Source organism: Myxine glutinosa, chromosome 1 (assembly GCF_964187855.1).
Source record: "Myxine glutinosa chromosome 1, kmMyxGlut1.1, whole genome shotgun sequence".
In the NCBI taxonomy this organism is placed as follows: domain Eukaryota; kingdom Metazoa; phylum Chordata; class Myxini; order Myxiniformes; family Myxinidae; genus Myxine; species Myxine glutinosa.
The window spans coordinates 173860080-173875573 of record NC_136261.1 but is presented as its reverse complement, the minus strand read 5'-3'; the positions used below and the strand labels follow the sequence as shown (position 1 = coordinate 173875573).

Sequence of the window (15494 nt, the reverse complement as noted above, 5' to 3'; positions counted from 1 at the left end):
TAGACATGGGCGAAGACATCGAGCACCAGCTCTACGCAAACCTAGAGGCCAACAAGTTTGTCATCCAGTTGGACGAGTCAATGGACATCGCACAGAAGGCATTGATCCTCATCTTTGTTCGTTATCGACATGGCGATGATTTTATGGAGGATCTTCTGGCATGTGACGAGCTACAGACCAAGACCACGGCCGCAGAAATATTCGCAGTCGTCAACAAACACATCGCATTGCATAGCCTCAGGCGGGAAGACTGTGTTGGCGTTTGTACCGATGGTGCGGCATCGATGACAGGTCGGCGCAGCGGTGTCATTAAGCTCATCCAAGATGTGGCACCAGAGGCAAGCCAGACCCACTGCTTCCTCCACCACGAGGCATTAGCGGCGAAAGAGATGTCACCTGGACTTGCCGAAGTAATGGACATTGCAGTGAAAACAATCAACCACCTCAGGAAGAGCGCCCTAAATTCGAGGTTGTTTGCAGAGCTGTGTAAGGAGCAAGATGCAGAACACACCACGGTGCTGTATTTTGCAGCTGTTCGCTGGGCGCCAGAGGAGATGCTTTGGCAAGATTGTATGAACTTCGCGACCAGGTCCTCGCATTCTTGGAGGTGGCTAGGTCAGACCTGGCAGTCTACTGCAAAATCAACAAATTCATCGCAACATTGGCATACATGGCCGACATCTTCAACTTGTTGAACAATCTGAACATATTGTCACGCAACTCCGATTAACACCAGAGTTGCGGATGCCGTTTACGAAGGCTTTAACTCCCGAGGCGGAAGCTCAATAGCAGATTCCAAAATCAACACCTAAAACCCTTAAGCGCGCGGAATGGAGGGGAACGGCGAGAGCCCCGCAGCCTTATCTATTAAAATCAAACACCCGGTAAACTGTGTTCAGATATATGTACAAAAATAATATAAGGGTTTATTCAAATGAAAAAGGCAGGACAGGAAAATGTGCGCCGATAATAAATATCCTAATTGGGATCCCGCACACCAGATCTCAAATACAAAACGGGGGAATATGAATTAACAAAAAGAAACACGTCTTCTATGTCAAGTGTACGCGGAGCTCGGCCTTATCTTGTCTTTGTCGTCTTGGTGGCTGCCGTCCAACACCGCTCCTTCCGGCCCGATCGCACACCACGAGGTCCCTCGCTCCAAGTCCCACAAGGCCTCGCTTCAAGCGCCACGCGTCCCACGCAGGCTAGTGGCTCCACACGAGGTCGATTCGGACCAAAGTCCTGCCGCGTCTCAAACCAACTGCTCAAACCGGACTCGGGCTCTGCACTTGAACTGCGCACTGCTTGGGCTCTCTGCGCTCAACTCGAACTCCTGATCCAACTGCCAGCAAAGGCGTCCGATGCTCACTCTCCTCGTGCTGAACTCAACTCAGGATCTCAACCGAACTCGGGTGCACACGAACTCCTGACTCAGACCTCACTCAACGTGCTGAACTCTCTACTCAGGATCTCGACCGAACTCGGGTGCACACGAACTCCTGACTCAGACCTCACTCAACGTGCTGAACTCTCTACTCAGGATCTCGACCGAACTCGGGTGCACACGAACTCTTGACTCTGGTGAACTCAACGTGCTGAACTCTCGACTCAGGATCTCAACCAACTCGGGTGCACACAAACTCCTGACTGCCGAAAATGGCGTCCGGCCCTCGGTAATATCTCCATCCGATGACGTCACATTGGCGCACTGCTCTGCTAATCAGAGCCTCCCCTGGCTCGCCGGCTTGTCCAGGGGCACGCCCACTGCACCACTGCCACTCCCGTCCCCGACCCTGTGGTCCTTGTGTTATAGCATGTGCTATGCGAGGCGGGTAGGCCTCTCGGAGGTGTAAATGGTGGCGGCCAATTGTGGCGGGGTTCCAGCCTGATTTCTTCCTAAGTCATGTCAGGGGGGAAAGGCGTCATTTAGTGTTGTACTAAAGGTCCTAACTAATGTTTATGTGGTCTGCAGTACCATAATGGACAAAGGTTTGACTACTAGGTGAGACATACAAGGGCTCTGCTGATTAACACCTACATTAACTAACACACGAATCTCCTGGTAGATTCACAATTATACACCTTAACCGACAAAACGCCTAAACATGGACTTATTACAGGAAGTGTTCCTTATTGCGACATCTCGAAGCATGTTACCTAATCAGATCTACTCTGCTCTACATTTTGCTCTACCAAATTCGTAACAATATCGTTCCAGGGCAAAACGAACAAGCAGGCGAAATACGTGTTCGTAATGTATGACAAGATAGCGGCATTCAAGTCAAAGCTGGATCTATGGAAGAGAAGAGTACAGACCAATGATGAATTTGACATGTTCGAAAACCTGGATGATCTGCTCAGCAAGAGTGTTGAGGAACGTGTGGACATTAAGGATGTCATCGTCGAACATCTGGTGAACCTGCGCAAACGATTTGACGAATACTTTCCTGTTAATCCACACGTGGAGAAGAAGTGGATCCGAGACCCTTATTATTCAGTCGATGTTCAGCAGTGTTGCAACTTGTCCAACAGATTGAAAGAGGACTTGATCGACATCGTGTCCGACGGTACACTTGAGACACTGTTCAGGAAGGACACTTTCATAAAGTTTTGGCTGACAGTGTCTCATGAGTACCCAGAGATTGCACATCTCGCGGTAAAGTTCCTGATGCCATTCACGACGACGTGGATGTGTGAGGCAGGTTTCTCAACGGTGACATATCTGAAGTCCAAGTATCGAAACAAACTGGAGACAGTGGCCCTGTGCGCCAACCTGAGAATCGCATTGTCGCCGCTTCAAAGCCGAATCGATGATCTCGAAGCCAATATGCAAAGTCAACCATCGCACTGATGTGGATAATCCACATCTACAATGTTGCTAACGGAACATTTGAATTAGGCTTGTAAGTTTCACTTTTGGGTTTAATCAGTGAAAATTGTTTATTTAATGTTGGTCATGATAACGGAACATTGAACCTGGATATAAGTTCAGATGCATATCGGGTTTTTTCAGTAAAAGTTATTCTCGTTTTGTTTATCAGTTCATGTTACATTTTAAGTTCATCATCTATTCACGATGAAGATTAAAATAAAGTTCAAACACCTTATCTTGGCGTGTCACTTTAATAATTAAAGTTTGATTCTATTTCACAAAAGATACACTGCCAATGAATGTTGTGAGATTCATCTTCATCTTCATCTTCATCATCTTGTTCATCTTCTTCATTAAATCTTCATCAGGATTCATCGTAGGGGCGGATTCATCTCTTCCGAAGCTGCTAACAAGGCAGGGAGTTTACGCCTGATTGGCTGACAATAATATCAAGTGGGCGGTGTCTGTGATCGAAGTCGCTGCTCATTCTCAAGGGGGCGCGTGGTCTCTCGCTCTCTCTCTCCTCATGGTCGTGGAGATCCGTACAAAATAACAATAAAACAAGCGTTACGCCCCGTCCCCCATCGGTGAAGTGATGTGAGTTGACAAAGTGGAAGACGCAAGGTGGCCATCCTGGATTTTGACGTGGCGACCCAATTTTCAATAGCGTTCTCCCTTATGCGTAGATACACCCACACACCAGATTAGAAGTTAGTAGTTCGTTTATTTTTCAAGATATTTCGCTCACAAGGTTCAGACATATATATGGTGGCGGCCATCTTGGATTTTGACGTGGCGACCTAATTTTCAATAGCGTTCTTCCTTATGCCGAGACACACCCACACACCAGATTAGAACTTGGTACTTCGCTTATTAGTCCCCTACCGGTGTACACCGGAGGGGACTATAGGTTTGCACGCCGTCCCTCCGTCCGTCTGTCTGTCAGTCCGTCAGTCCGTTACGCAAAGAACAGTTTTCCGGACTTTTTTTTCTAAACGCTTAATGCTAATGATTTCAAACTTGGCACATGGTTTCCTCATGATAAGTTACAGATCGAGTACGAACTTCACGACGTTTCGATCATTTTTGACAAAGTTATGGCACTTTGAACTTTGGGAATTCTGATAAAAAACAATTTTTTTATTTTTTATTTTTTTTGTATACTGAATCGAGGCTCGTCAAAGAGCTAACATTTATTTCACAAACAAATCAACCAGACAAACAAAACACACAAAAAGAGGGAGTGGAAGACAAGATGGGGAGAGAAGGGGAAGCACACAACCACAACATTTGAGAGCAGGGAGAAGTGTGGGAGGGAGAGGGCTTGGGGGCAGGAGGCGTGGGGGGGGGGGGGGAGGCCGGGGGCGGGGGGGGGAGAGGTATAAAACACAAGGAGACCGAAATTAGCGGGGGTAGAAAAGATCAAGGTTTTGGATGGGGGAGGATAAGAGATGGTGGTGAACAGCTGTTTTAAAGACCTGGAGGGTGCAGTGGGATTGAAGAGAGTGAGGGAGTTTGTTCCAGAGGCGGGAGAAAAGAGGAATGAAGGAGTGAAGGTGAGCAGAAAGTCTTGATTTTGGCAGTTTAACCATAAGAGGGTTGCAGGCAGATCTTGTGCGACCTGTAGGAATATTTGGGGGACAGAGCCCAGAGAGGGCTGGGGGGGCAAGGCCAGAGAGGAGTCGGTAGAAGACGGAAAAACCACCAACCTGCCTGCGGTGAGTGAGCGAAAGGCCCTTGGAGTTAGCTTCATCGCGGGAGATTCCAATGATTCTGAACGCTTTGGTTTCAACAGCGTGAAGACGGGCTAGGTGTGAGGCAGGAGCACCAGACCAGAGGGGAGAGCAGTATTCCATAGAGCTGCGGATGAAAGCCTTGTATGTGGTGAGGAGCTCAGGTGTGCCAAGGAAGGACTTCGCACGACGGAGGATGCCCAGTCGGCGACTGGCTTTGGAGGCCAGATTTGAAATGTGGTTTTCCCAGGAAAGATCATGGCAAATAGTGAGACCCAAAAGCTTGAGTGACAGAACTTCTTGGAGAGGATTATTCAGAAAGTGGATGGGAGGGTTTTCCAGTCGGTCTTTTCGGAGAGACATCGAAAGAGTGTGAGATTTATCAGGATTGAAAGACATGTTCCATTTGTTTGCCCAGTCTGTGATTTTGTCCAGGTCTGCAGAGAGTGAGGAGGCTGCAGACTGCCGATCTGAGGGATGAGGAATGGAGCGACAGAGAGTAGAGTCGTCAGCAAAGAGATAGAGAGGATTTTCAAGAGAGTCAGAGAGATCATTGATGAAGACCAGAAAAAGCACGGGGCCCAGAACACTACCTTGGGGAACTCCAGCCTGAACAGGAAGAGGAGATGAGAGAAACCCATTCAGGGCCACACGTTGACGACGACCAGAGAGGAAGTCCGCCAGCCATGCGTGGAGATTTCCATGGATACCAAAGGAGGAGAGTTTGGTGAGCAGAGCAAGGTGCCAGACCGTATCGAAGGCACGTGAAATGTCAAGGGAGACAGCTCTAATTTCCTGCTTGGCGTTGAGGACCTCCATCCATTGTTGAGAAAGCAGAAGCAGCATGTCCAGAGTAGAGTGACCAGGTCTGAAACCAAATTGATGATCAGAGATCAAGCCATTGGAGAAGAGGAAAGATTTCATATCTGAAGCAATGATGGATTCCATGACTTTGCTGATAATTGGGAGAAGGTTGATTGGTCTGTAGTTGCTGGGATCTGTTTTTGCACCTTTTTGTGCAAAGCGGTGATGTTGGCTGTTTCCAAGCAGATGGCAGATGACCTTGAGCAAAAGAGAGGGTGAAGAGAACAGAAAGAGGGAGTGAAAGAGCAGAAGAACATGATTTTAGGACCCGTGGGCTGATGCCGTCAGGACCAGTTGCAGAATCAGAGTCGAGGGTTGACAGAAACTTTTCCACCTTGTCAGGAGGAAAGGACACAGAGTCCAGGAGCAGCTGGGTACGACTGGGTACGGTGGGTACAGAGAGGGATGGGTTTGGGACACAAGATTTAGAGGCAAACACAGAGTTGAGGCATTCAGCTTTTTCACGTGCGGAGTCAGCCGTTAAGCCATTTGAGGTGAGGGAGGGGATGGAGGGGGAACAAACACCAGAAACAGATTTGACCAGACGCCACCAGGATTTGGAAGAGGGAGACAGATAAGAGAGTTCGGTCTTGAGAACGGTGAGATATTGTTTCCTGGCTCTCCTGAGGGTGGACACACACTTGTTTCGGGCTTTGTGAAAGGAAATGAGATTTCCTTCTGTTGGATTTACTTTCCAGGAGACGAAAGCAAGTTGTTTCAGGGCAACAGCCTCACCACAAGATTCCGTGTACCATGGACGGGAGGAAGGGTATGACAACTGAAGACGAGATGGGATAAATCTGTGCATGAGAGAGAGCAATTTACTTTGAAAGAATTCCCAGGATGAGTTGATGTCAGAGGCGGTAGAGATGGGAGACCAGTCCAGATGATTGATGGCTGCTTGAAGACCGAGCCAGTTGGCCTGAGTGAAATGCCAGACTCGTCGACGCTGAGGAGGCTCTCTGAGAATGGTCAGAGAGATGTCCACGTTGACAAGCACATGATCAGATGAGCCGATTGGAGCAGAAGAAGAGCAGCAGACATTTTCAGGGAAGTTTGTCATAACCAAATCCAGAAGAGAAGATGCTCTGTTGACTGAGATCCGGGTCGGGAAAATGACAGATTGTGTCAGTCCCAGTGAGTCGCAGAAGTCCTTTGCTGAAGAGCCATGGCTGGTGAGAGAAGTACCCACACCCAGCCAACTGGCATGGTGACAATTGAAATCACCACATATGAGGAAGAGAGAGTTGGGATGGGTAGATAGAAGTTGGTCCATATTATCAGACAGTGAGATGTAGATGGAGTCATCGCTGTTTGGTGGACGGTACAACACACATATGAACAAAAGGTGGGAACGAAGGGGAAGCCGAAGCCAAAGGTATTCCTGGGGGTGAGGTGGAGAGAGGGCAGTGGAGGGCGAGTGAGGAAGAGAGTTTTTTATAAAGATAGCAACCCCACCTCCAGGACGAGGCTCAGGTCTATCATACCGGAGGAGGGAGTAACCTGGGAGAGATACCAAGGCATCAGAGACATCATGAAGGAGGAAAGTTTCTGTTAAGCAGATCACATCTGGTTTGTCAGAAGCAACCTGTATGGAGAGGTCAGTCAAGTTTGAGCGAAGGCCCCGGATGTTTGAGGTCCATACCGTTAATGAAGAGGAAGGGGGAGCATCGGGTCCAGAACAGGGGCGGGGAGGGGTAGGGTAAGATGTGGAAGAGGAGGAAGAGGTAGGGAGAGCTGTTGAAGGTGTGTCAGAGATTTCAGAGATTTCAGAATAGCTTGGAGAAAGGGAAGAATGGGGTGGACAAAAGGTTTGATGGAGATTGGGTGAGGCACAGTGAGGTGTTATTTGAGGAGGGGGAAGAGCGAGGCAGAAGGTTGGGGGAGATGAAGGTGAAAGTTGGAAGGGGGAAGAAGCAGGGAGGATGCTTTGAGGAGGAGGAGGGGTGAGAGGGGAGTTTAGGAGGGGAGGAGCGAGGGAGAGTCTCGGAGGGGAGGGGTGTGGGGGGAGTTTAGGAGGGAGGGGAGGGAGGGGAGGGAAGGGGCAAGGGGGGAGATTTGAAAGGGATGGGTGATGGGGAGGATTTGGAGGGGAGGGGTGAGATTGGATTTTGAAAAGTGTACGATTCATGGGAAACGAACATTTTTTGCAAAATGAGTTTGAGACCTTCGAGTCAAAAATACGTTTGAGGACACTGGAGGAGGGTGGAGTTCTGGATAGTTTAGGGAATGTAGAAAGGAGGAACTGTAAGAGATGGTATTATATATATTTTTTGGAATGAATAGATATGGTGAGCAAGACGAAAGCATCCTTTTGTAGGAAAAGAAGAAAAGGGTGTTATAATATATGAGAGAAAATAGTTGTTCAGGGGAGAGATTATACATTTCTAACCACGTGATCGCGTGATCGCGAACGAAGAACGAACGAACAAAAAGAACAACAAATAAACGAATAATTCTGATGATCCTTAACTCAGTGCCTTATAAAGTTTTAATTTCCTTTAAAAAAGATTTTCTCTGCAATAATAGGACCGATTGAGATCAAATTTTCACCATAGGAGGGACTCGGTCTGTAGAATATTTTAATGGTAATTATGACGTCGCAGGTCAGGTGGTTCGGCCGCTATATCGTTTTTCCTGAAAACACGAAAACCTCTTTTTCTTGGTAATGGCTGAACAGGTCGAGGCCAAACTTTGCAGGCAGAATCACATACCCATGACGAACAAAAAAGTCAATGAACATGACGTCATGCATCACATGGTTTCAGAGTTATGACGTTTTTAAGCATGAACCTTTAAAACCGAGCTCCTCCCTAATTTTTGATCCAATCGAGGGGAAACTTCACAGATCTGTTCAGCATGTCAATCTACTAAAATGTCCTTTTGGAATTTGCGATAGGGCATGTGTGATTTCGCAGATATCGTTAATTAAATGAAAATATTTTTTTTTAAATGGATATCTCTTGTTTATTCTCGTTCTCCTCAAGCCGCACCGCACACCCTCAGCCTCGTCTCGCGAACGTCAACAGCGCGACACAGCGCGCGCTTTCCGGAGGGGCGGAGCCAAGCCGAGCAACATATATATACACATCGATCATTGATCGTGAACTAGAAAATATAATAAATTACTGATATTTAGCGACTCGAAAGGTTCTTTATCAACAACTTATTTTCTCGTGCTTCTGCTGACCTGTCTGCAAGGTGTATAAATCGAAGTCCCGAGTGCGAATCACAGGTGAGCCCATCCTGAGGTAATTAGCGATTGGGAACGATTCAGAACTTGTGGGTAAATAACCCTTGGTAATTTCCCCAACAGTTTTCCAGACGACAGACTGCCGGTAGGGGACTTGTATTGAAGCGCAATACTCAGAATGCTTGTTTTTCAAGATATTCCGCTCACAAGGTTCAGACATACATGGCGGCGGCCATCTTGGATTTTGACATGGCGACCCAATTTTCAATAGCATTCTTCCTTATGTGTAGGTACACCCACACACCAGATTAGAAGTTAGTAGTTCGTTTATTTTTCAAGATATTTCGCTCACAAGGTTCAGACATATATATGGTGGCGGCCATCTTGGATTTTAACATGGCGACCCAATTTTCAATAGCGTTCTTCCTTATGCCAAGATACACCCACACACCAGATTAGTAGTTGGTACTTCTTTTATTTTTCAAGATATTCCGCTCACATGGTTCAGACATACATGGCGGCGGCCATCTTGGATTTTGACGTGGCGACCCAATTTTCAAAAGCGTTATTCCTTATGCGTAGATACACCCACACACCAGATTAGAAGTTCGTAGTTCGTTTATCTTTCAAGATATTTCGCTCACAAGGTTCAGACATATATATGGTGGTGGCCATCTTGGATTTTGACGTGGCGACCCAATTTTCAATAGCGTTCTTCCTTATGCAGAGATACACCCACACACCAGATTAGACGTTGATACTTCACTTATTTTTCAAGATATTCCGCTCACAAGGTTCAGACATACATGGCGGCGGCCATCTTGGATTTTGACGTGGCGACCCAATTTTCAATAGGGTTCTTCCTTATGCGTCGATACACCCACACACCAGATTAGAAGTTGGCAGTTCGTTTATTTTTCAAGATATTCCGCTCACAAAGTTCAGACATACATGGCGTTAGACATACATAGCGGCGGCCATCTTGGATTTTGACGTGGGTAGCACCCACACACCAAATTAGAATTCGGTCCTTCGCTTACGCACGTACGCACGCACGTACGCACGCACATCCGCAAGCACACACGCACGGACGGACGGACACATACATGGACGGAGGGGAAAACCATAGTCCCCCTTTCGCTCCACGGTGCGACGGGGGACAATAAGGACAGTGTTTGGTATGATTGTCGTCACTTTGCTTTATTTTTCAATTACGAATTGTACTACTGTACAAAGATGATGAACCGAACCCTTACCAAGATATGAACGTCATAAGCAATCGATATTTCCGTGACGGTTTGGGGGGGGGGGGGGGGGGGGTTCGATGGCTCGCGACTGGATGCCTGGGTTTTTTATTAGGTCCTGGGCTAAAAAGGTGGCGGAACGCAGATTTAGTCCATCCACATACCTCATCAACGGCTCCCAACAGACTATCTTTCATTGACATCCAACCACGTTCAAGCTCAACCACATCATCCTCTACCCTACTCAGCCTCTCTTTTATGCCTCCCTCACTGTCACCTCTTTCAACCTCCACACCTTCATTCTCGGTTGGTACTTCACCCGCTGAGCTCTCCTCGCACCTTTCACCCTTATGTCGCAGACAACCAAGTGGTGCTGTGAAACAGCCTCCTCCCCCGGGATCACCTTTGTGTCCCGGAGGTGCCCCCATCTCGCCTACGCACCATCAGGTATTCAACGGTTGTCGTCGACCCACCTGCCATGTAGTACATGGTGTTATGTAGAATTATTATATGTAAGTGCAAAATTTGCTACACTAGTGGAACCAATGTTTTTTTGCATCTATATACCCTTGGCAACAAGACCTGAGTTGGTTCCATTTTTTTCAAATGGCGTCTTCGGCGGCCATTTTGAATTTCAAAATGCCCGCCGTTTTTTTGCAATTTTGTATGTATTCTAATTTCTACAGTCTTAAACTACACATAGATAACTATAATTACAATAATGAAAGAAATATGAACATTTGCTTTATTCTTTTTTATCTTACAGGTATTCATAGACAAGTTGGATTTCAGCTTCACCGCCGCATAATGTCATCGTTTGAAGAGCCGCCTTCTAAGAAGCAATGCACAAGTTACGAACTTTGTGTATTCTGCCAAGAGAGAACTCCTGAACCTTTGGTTGACGTTGCTCATGCCAATTTCAAATGTGCTTCATATGAAACATTTCTTAGCAGCTTACACAAAAGAGTGCAACTTGGCAACTTAAGCTTTGCGTCAGCTAGTAAGAGACTATGTGATGTTTCTTCAGTAGTACTTAAAGAAAAAAAGGCTACATGGCACAAGCAATGTTACAAGGCAGTGACAAATCGTGCTCATATCAAACGTGATGAAGTGAACTTTAGTAAATCTTGTGAATCAAAGAATATTTCAAATCTGACGAACCGCAAGAGGGACGACCGTCGAATCCTCAAAACCGAGCAGCACCGTCAACTTCAGCAACAACTGTGTCAACAGTTACAAGATCTCAAAGCAAAAGTGACTCATTCTTCAGAGATAAATGTTTCTTTTGCCAGAAAGATACTAATGAGGTTCTCCATCCTTGTACTAGTTATAGTAGAGGCTCGCATTTCACAGATATTGTCAATAAGAGTGGAAACAAGACTTGGCAGGTAAACCTAGGTGATGTGATAACTTCTGGTGATTTACTTGCTAGAGATATTGTGTACCATCACCTTTGTTACACTCGTAACTGGGAAAAATATGTTCAACGTCCACATCGTAAGGGTGGTGAGTTGTCCTTTGAAGCCAAACAGGAAGAGAACCTGAAATCCATAGCAGCTGAAGTAGAGTTTACAAGCATCATACACTTCATTCATACAGCAAAGGATTGATGAAGGAGAGTTCATCCCCATGCCTGATGTGCACCTTCTGTATAAAGATATCTTCCAGAACCACAACGTTCCTGGTTTTGATCCCAACAAGAGGCTATACTAAAACCAGAAATTGAAGAACAACCTGGATAATGTCGAAATCACAGGCATATCTGGAAAACTATCAACAGTTCATTCCAGTGATGCTGGTGCTGCAGCTATTCGGGCAGCTTCTGCTGAACAAAAGGATATGCAAGCAAAGTTCAAAATTCTCTTTGAAAGTGGAAAGATTATAAGAAATGCAATAACACAGGCGAGGCAAACTCCTTGGAAATTTGAGGGGTCGCTAAAGGACAGTATTGAAGTTGGAATACCGGAACAACTGTTCTGTATGATAAGATGGATCATCCAGGGAGCAGCCACCACCAAAACACAATCACGCAATGAAAAGATAAATGGAACATGTGCACTTATTGGACAGCACATCATCCAGGAGTTCAAATTTGATCGGCAGGTGCAATATCAGCCAAAGTCCTCAACTTCAACCTTCAGGTTCACAACTGAAACGCCATTAGGGGTTGGACTTTCACTCCATAGCCATCATGCACACTGCAGTCGCAGAGACATAGACATGTTGTACCAGAGTGGCATTGGTGTTTCATATCAATGTGTAAAGGAGATCACTTCAAAGATTACCACCACAGTCCAAGAGAATATGAATGAATTCAATGGCCTTTACGTGCCTCCAGGACTGTTGAAAAATTTGCCAATCAGATGCTCAGCTGATAACATAGATGCCAAGGTAGACACAGCTGATGGACGGAACACATTCCATGGGACAGCTCTTGCTGTCTATCAACGAGTTCCCCCAGATGTATCAGAATACGAGACTGTAGCTGAACCACTGAAGCTGCATGACAACACCTCAACAAAACTTGAGAACATCCTGCCATCTGTGACTGAAATGTCTGACTGTACAATTACTGGTAACCCCAAGCCAAGTAGAAGTCCACGCTATGAAAACTTTAAACTTGGTCAGTATCAAGATAAAGTTGTTAATGCAACACAGCAAGACCCTCCAACTTCTGGTGTGTGGTATCAACACATCCTCAGGGCGCACATGCAAGCATATATTTGGAACCAAGACCTTGTGGAAAATCCAAATATTCCAGACCCGTTTAAGCTAGGCTGGTCATGTGATACAGATAACATTCCAATACCTATCCTCTCAGAAATTGCAATAGCTCCCGAATCTGTGGTCGAGCTTGTTAGGTGTGGATGTGGAATAAGCAAATGCTCCAGAAGATGTTCCTGCAGGCGACACAATCTGACATGCACAGAGTCATGTGCATGTGGAGCAGATGAAGAATGTGCCAACACGGCTGTGCAACAAACTGAGGAACTTGAAAACCCTGATGATGACAACTAGGCATAGATATTACAATGAAGAAAACAAAACTGATATTTACAAAACTATGGACCTTTGAATGTTTGACCATTGTCAAAATGTATTGCACTATTGTCTAAAGAGATGATTATACCAGGAACATTATTCAATGTTACCTTATATTTGAATCGTAGTAGTAACTTTAATATTTGGCAGCCATTTTGAAATTCAAGATGACTAATGATACCTTCCTTTGGGTTGCAGTTTTGTTTGGTATTAACATTTTGGCATAGCTTGACAAGACAAATAATAATAAATAAATAATAAAATTTACTTATAATATGCTTTTGCTTGCCTTTGTGCAAATAAAGCATAGCAAATAATTCAAATGGTGGCCATTTTGAATTTCAAGATGGCTGATATTCCACGAAAGAGTTTTTGTTAACTAGATATTAGTGTTCTAGTAGCTTTTCTGTATAAAGAATGACACAAATGCCAGAAAAAATGGTCAAAGTGTTTTATGTGAAAAGATACATCTTTCAAAATGAAAATAATGGCAAAATTGGTTCAAATGGTGGCCATTTTGAATTTTAAGATGACTGATATTTCTCAAAAAACGTCTGTTAACTGGATATAAGTGTTCTGGTGGATTTTCTGTACAAGGAATGACAAAAATGCCAGAAAAAATGGTTAATCAAAGTGTTTTATGTGAAAAGATACATACAAAATTGCAAAAAATGACGGCCATTTTGAAAGTCAAAATGGCCGCCAACGATGCCATTGCAAAAAATGGAACCAACTTGTCTTGTTGCCTAGGGTATAAGGATTCCAAAAAACATTGGTTCCACTAGTGTAGAAAATTTTGCACTACAATGACACAACACCATGTACTAATGTATGTAACAAGCTTGTTATCCTCTTTCTGGAACTGAGTATTACAAATCAACAAATCAGCTCCATCAGCAAACTCCAAAATCCTTTCACCTTTCAACCTGAAAATAAGTCAAAACATCCTGGAAGCTGAAGAGTACTAAAATTGTACGAGTGATTGTTGGAGCAACGGGAATGATGAAGAACTTTATGGATTTCTTGAAAACCAACCCCTGGGAGTATTACGACATACAAACTACAGTTGTCACCCAGGGCTCAGTGACAATCCTAAAAAGAGCCCTCGGAACAAAACTTTGAAAACAACTAAACTTCACAGCTTTGTCCATGAATCATGATACCTTACTGAAAAGGAGGGTGGATACTTCCAGACCCTGTTCCATCTTCAGAAACCCATATATGGAGATAACAACCAAAGGCACACACACACACACACACACACACACACACACACACACACACACACACACACACACACACACACACACACACACACACACACACTGTCTCGTCTGTCCTTACCTTAACTCCATGGAAATCCCCCTCAGCATATTTGACAGCAGCTCGTAGTTTCAGAACCTGAATATAGTCAAACATCAACCAGAAGTTTCTCAGAAAAATCATGGATGAACACATGAACATAAAAAAATGAGCACAATTGTATTATTTATATCATAATATTGAATCATAATAAACACTCGTTTAACCCCAGCACATATGGATAAGATTTCAGTATTTTTCTCCAAATCTTTTTCAAACAAATGCACATATGATTGGAGTAACATTGAGAATTTCTTCTAAGGATTGCATCATCACTGAGGTGTCCGCTGGCACAGATTTAGTGCCCTCAGAGTAACTCGCAGACAATAAAACAGTACTCTGGATGGATAAAACTATTGTGAAAAGAACATCTGAAACAAGCTTTAAAATAATGCTCAAGAGTTACTCTGAGGAAAAAAAAATGACCGTTCCTACGTGAACACACAGTCCATGCTATGGCTTTACATTTTAATAAACAGGAAGAAAAAAAGAGAAAAACAATTGGTCAGATGAAATTGAATCCAAATTAATAACAGTATATTGTAACATGTGTGGGATACAGGGTACGACGTTAGTTATTAAAATCTAAAGCCACAGCATGTCATGGACTGTGTGTTCACGTAGGAAACGTCATTTTCACCTGTAACAAGGTCTTTGTGTTTAGGTTAACTTTTCTGATATTGTACACCATCGGAACTCGGAAGACAGTGTTGTTGTTTTTTTGTTTTTGTTTTTTTATACAGAGTCGAGGCTCGTATAAGAGCTGAGACATTAAACACGAAAACAAAACGTATTTCTGTTGTAACAGAATGAGTATTTTTCCCAGTGTTTTTAAATTTTACAAGTATTCAATGAGTGAACATGACTTGGTTTTTGTACACAAATTGTTCTACAACAGCCCCCAAGCATACAGCTGAAGGAGCTGGGCTCCAACGCGAGTTGAAAGAATTGACGCGACCAAAGATGGAAATTCGTCCGAGTAGGTTTAATAAATGTATCACACTCGGGTACTCTGAAAAGCCCGTTTATCGGGCAGCAATATATATACACATTTATGTCGGGAAGTTTGCCCGGCAAAAGCTATACCGGGCATGCCCGGGTATCAAGGGCGAGCCTTGGAAAGGCGAGTCTGGACCTGCCCGGGCGTGTTTGGCTGCGGCCTGGCAAGTCGAGGCTGGGCG

At 44.8% G+C, this 15494-nt stretch overlaps 1 protein-coding gene across 2 annotated transcripts in view; it reads right to left on the bottom strand.

Annotated features, from left to right (window-relative positions):
• The window catches only part of LOC137431328 (intraflagellar transport protein 70A), a 199593-nt gene that overhangs the window by 161998 nt on the left and 22101 nt on the right, over nt 1-15494 (bottom strand). For both annotated transcript variants that reach the window (XM_068122551.2, XM_068122559.2), the window contains exon 5: nt 14296-14352. In XM_068122551.2, the coding sequence (XP_067978652.2) occupies nt 14296-14352 (57 nt within the window). The remainder of the gene's footprint in view (nt 1-14295; nt 14353-15494) is intronic.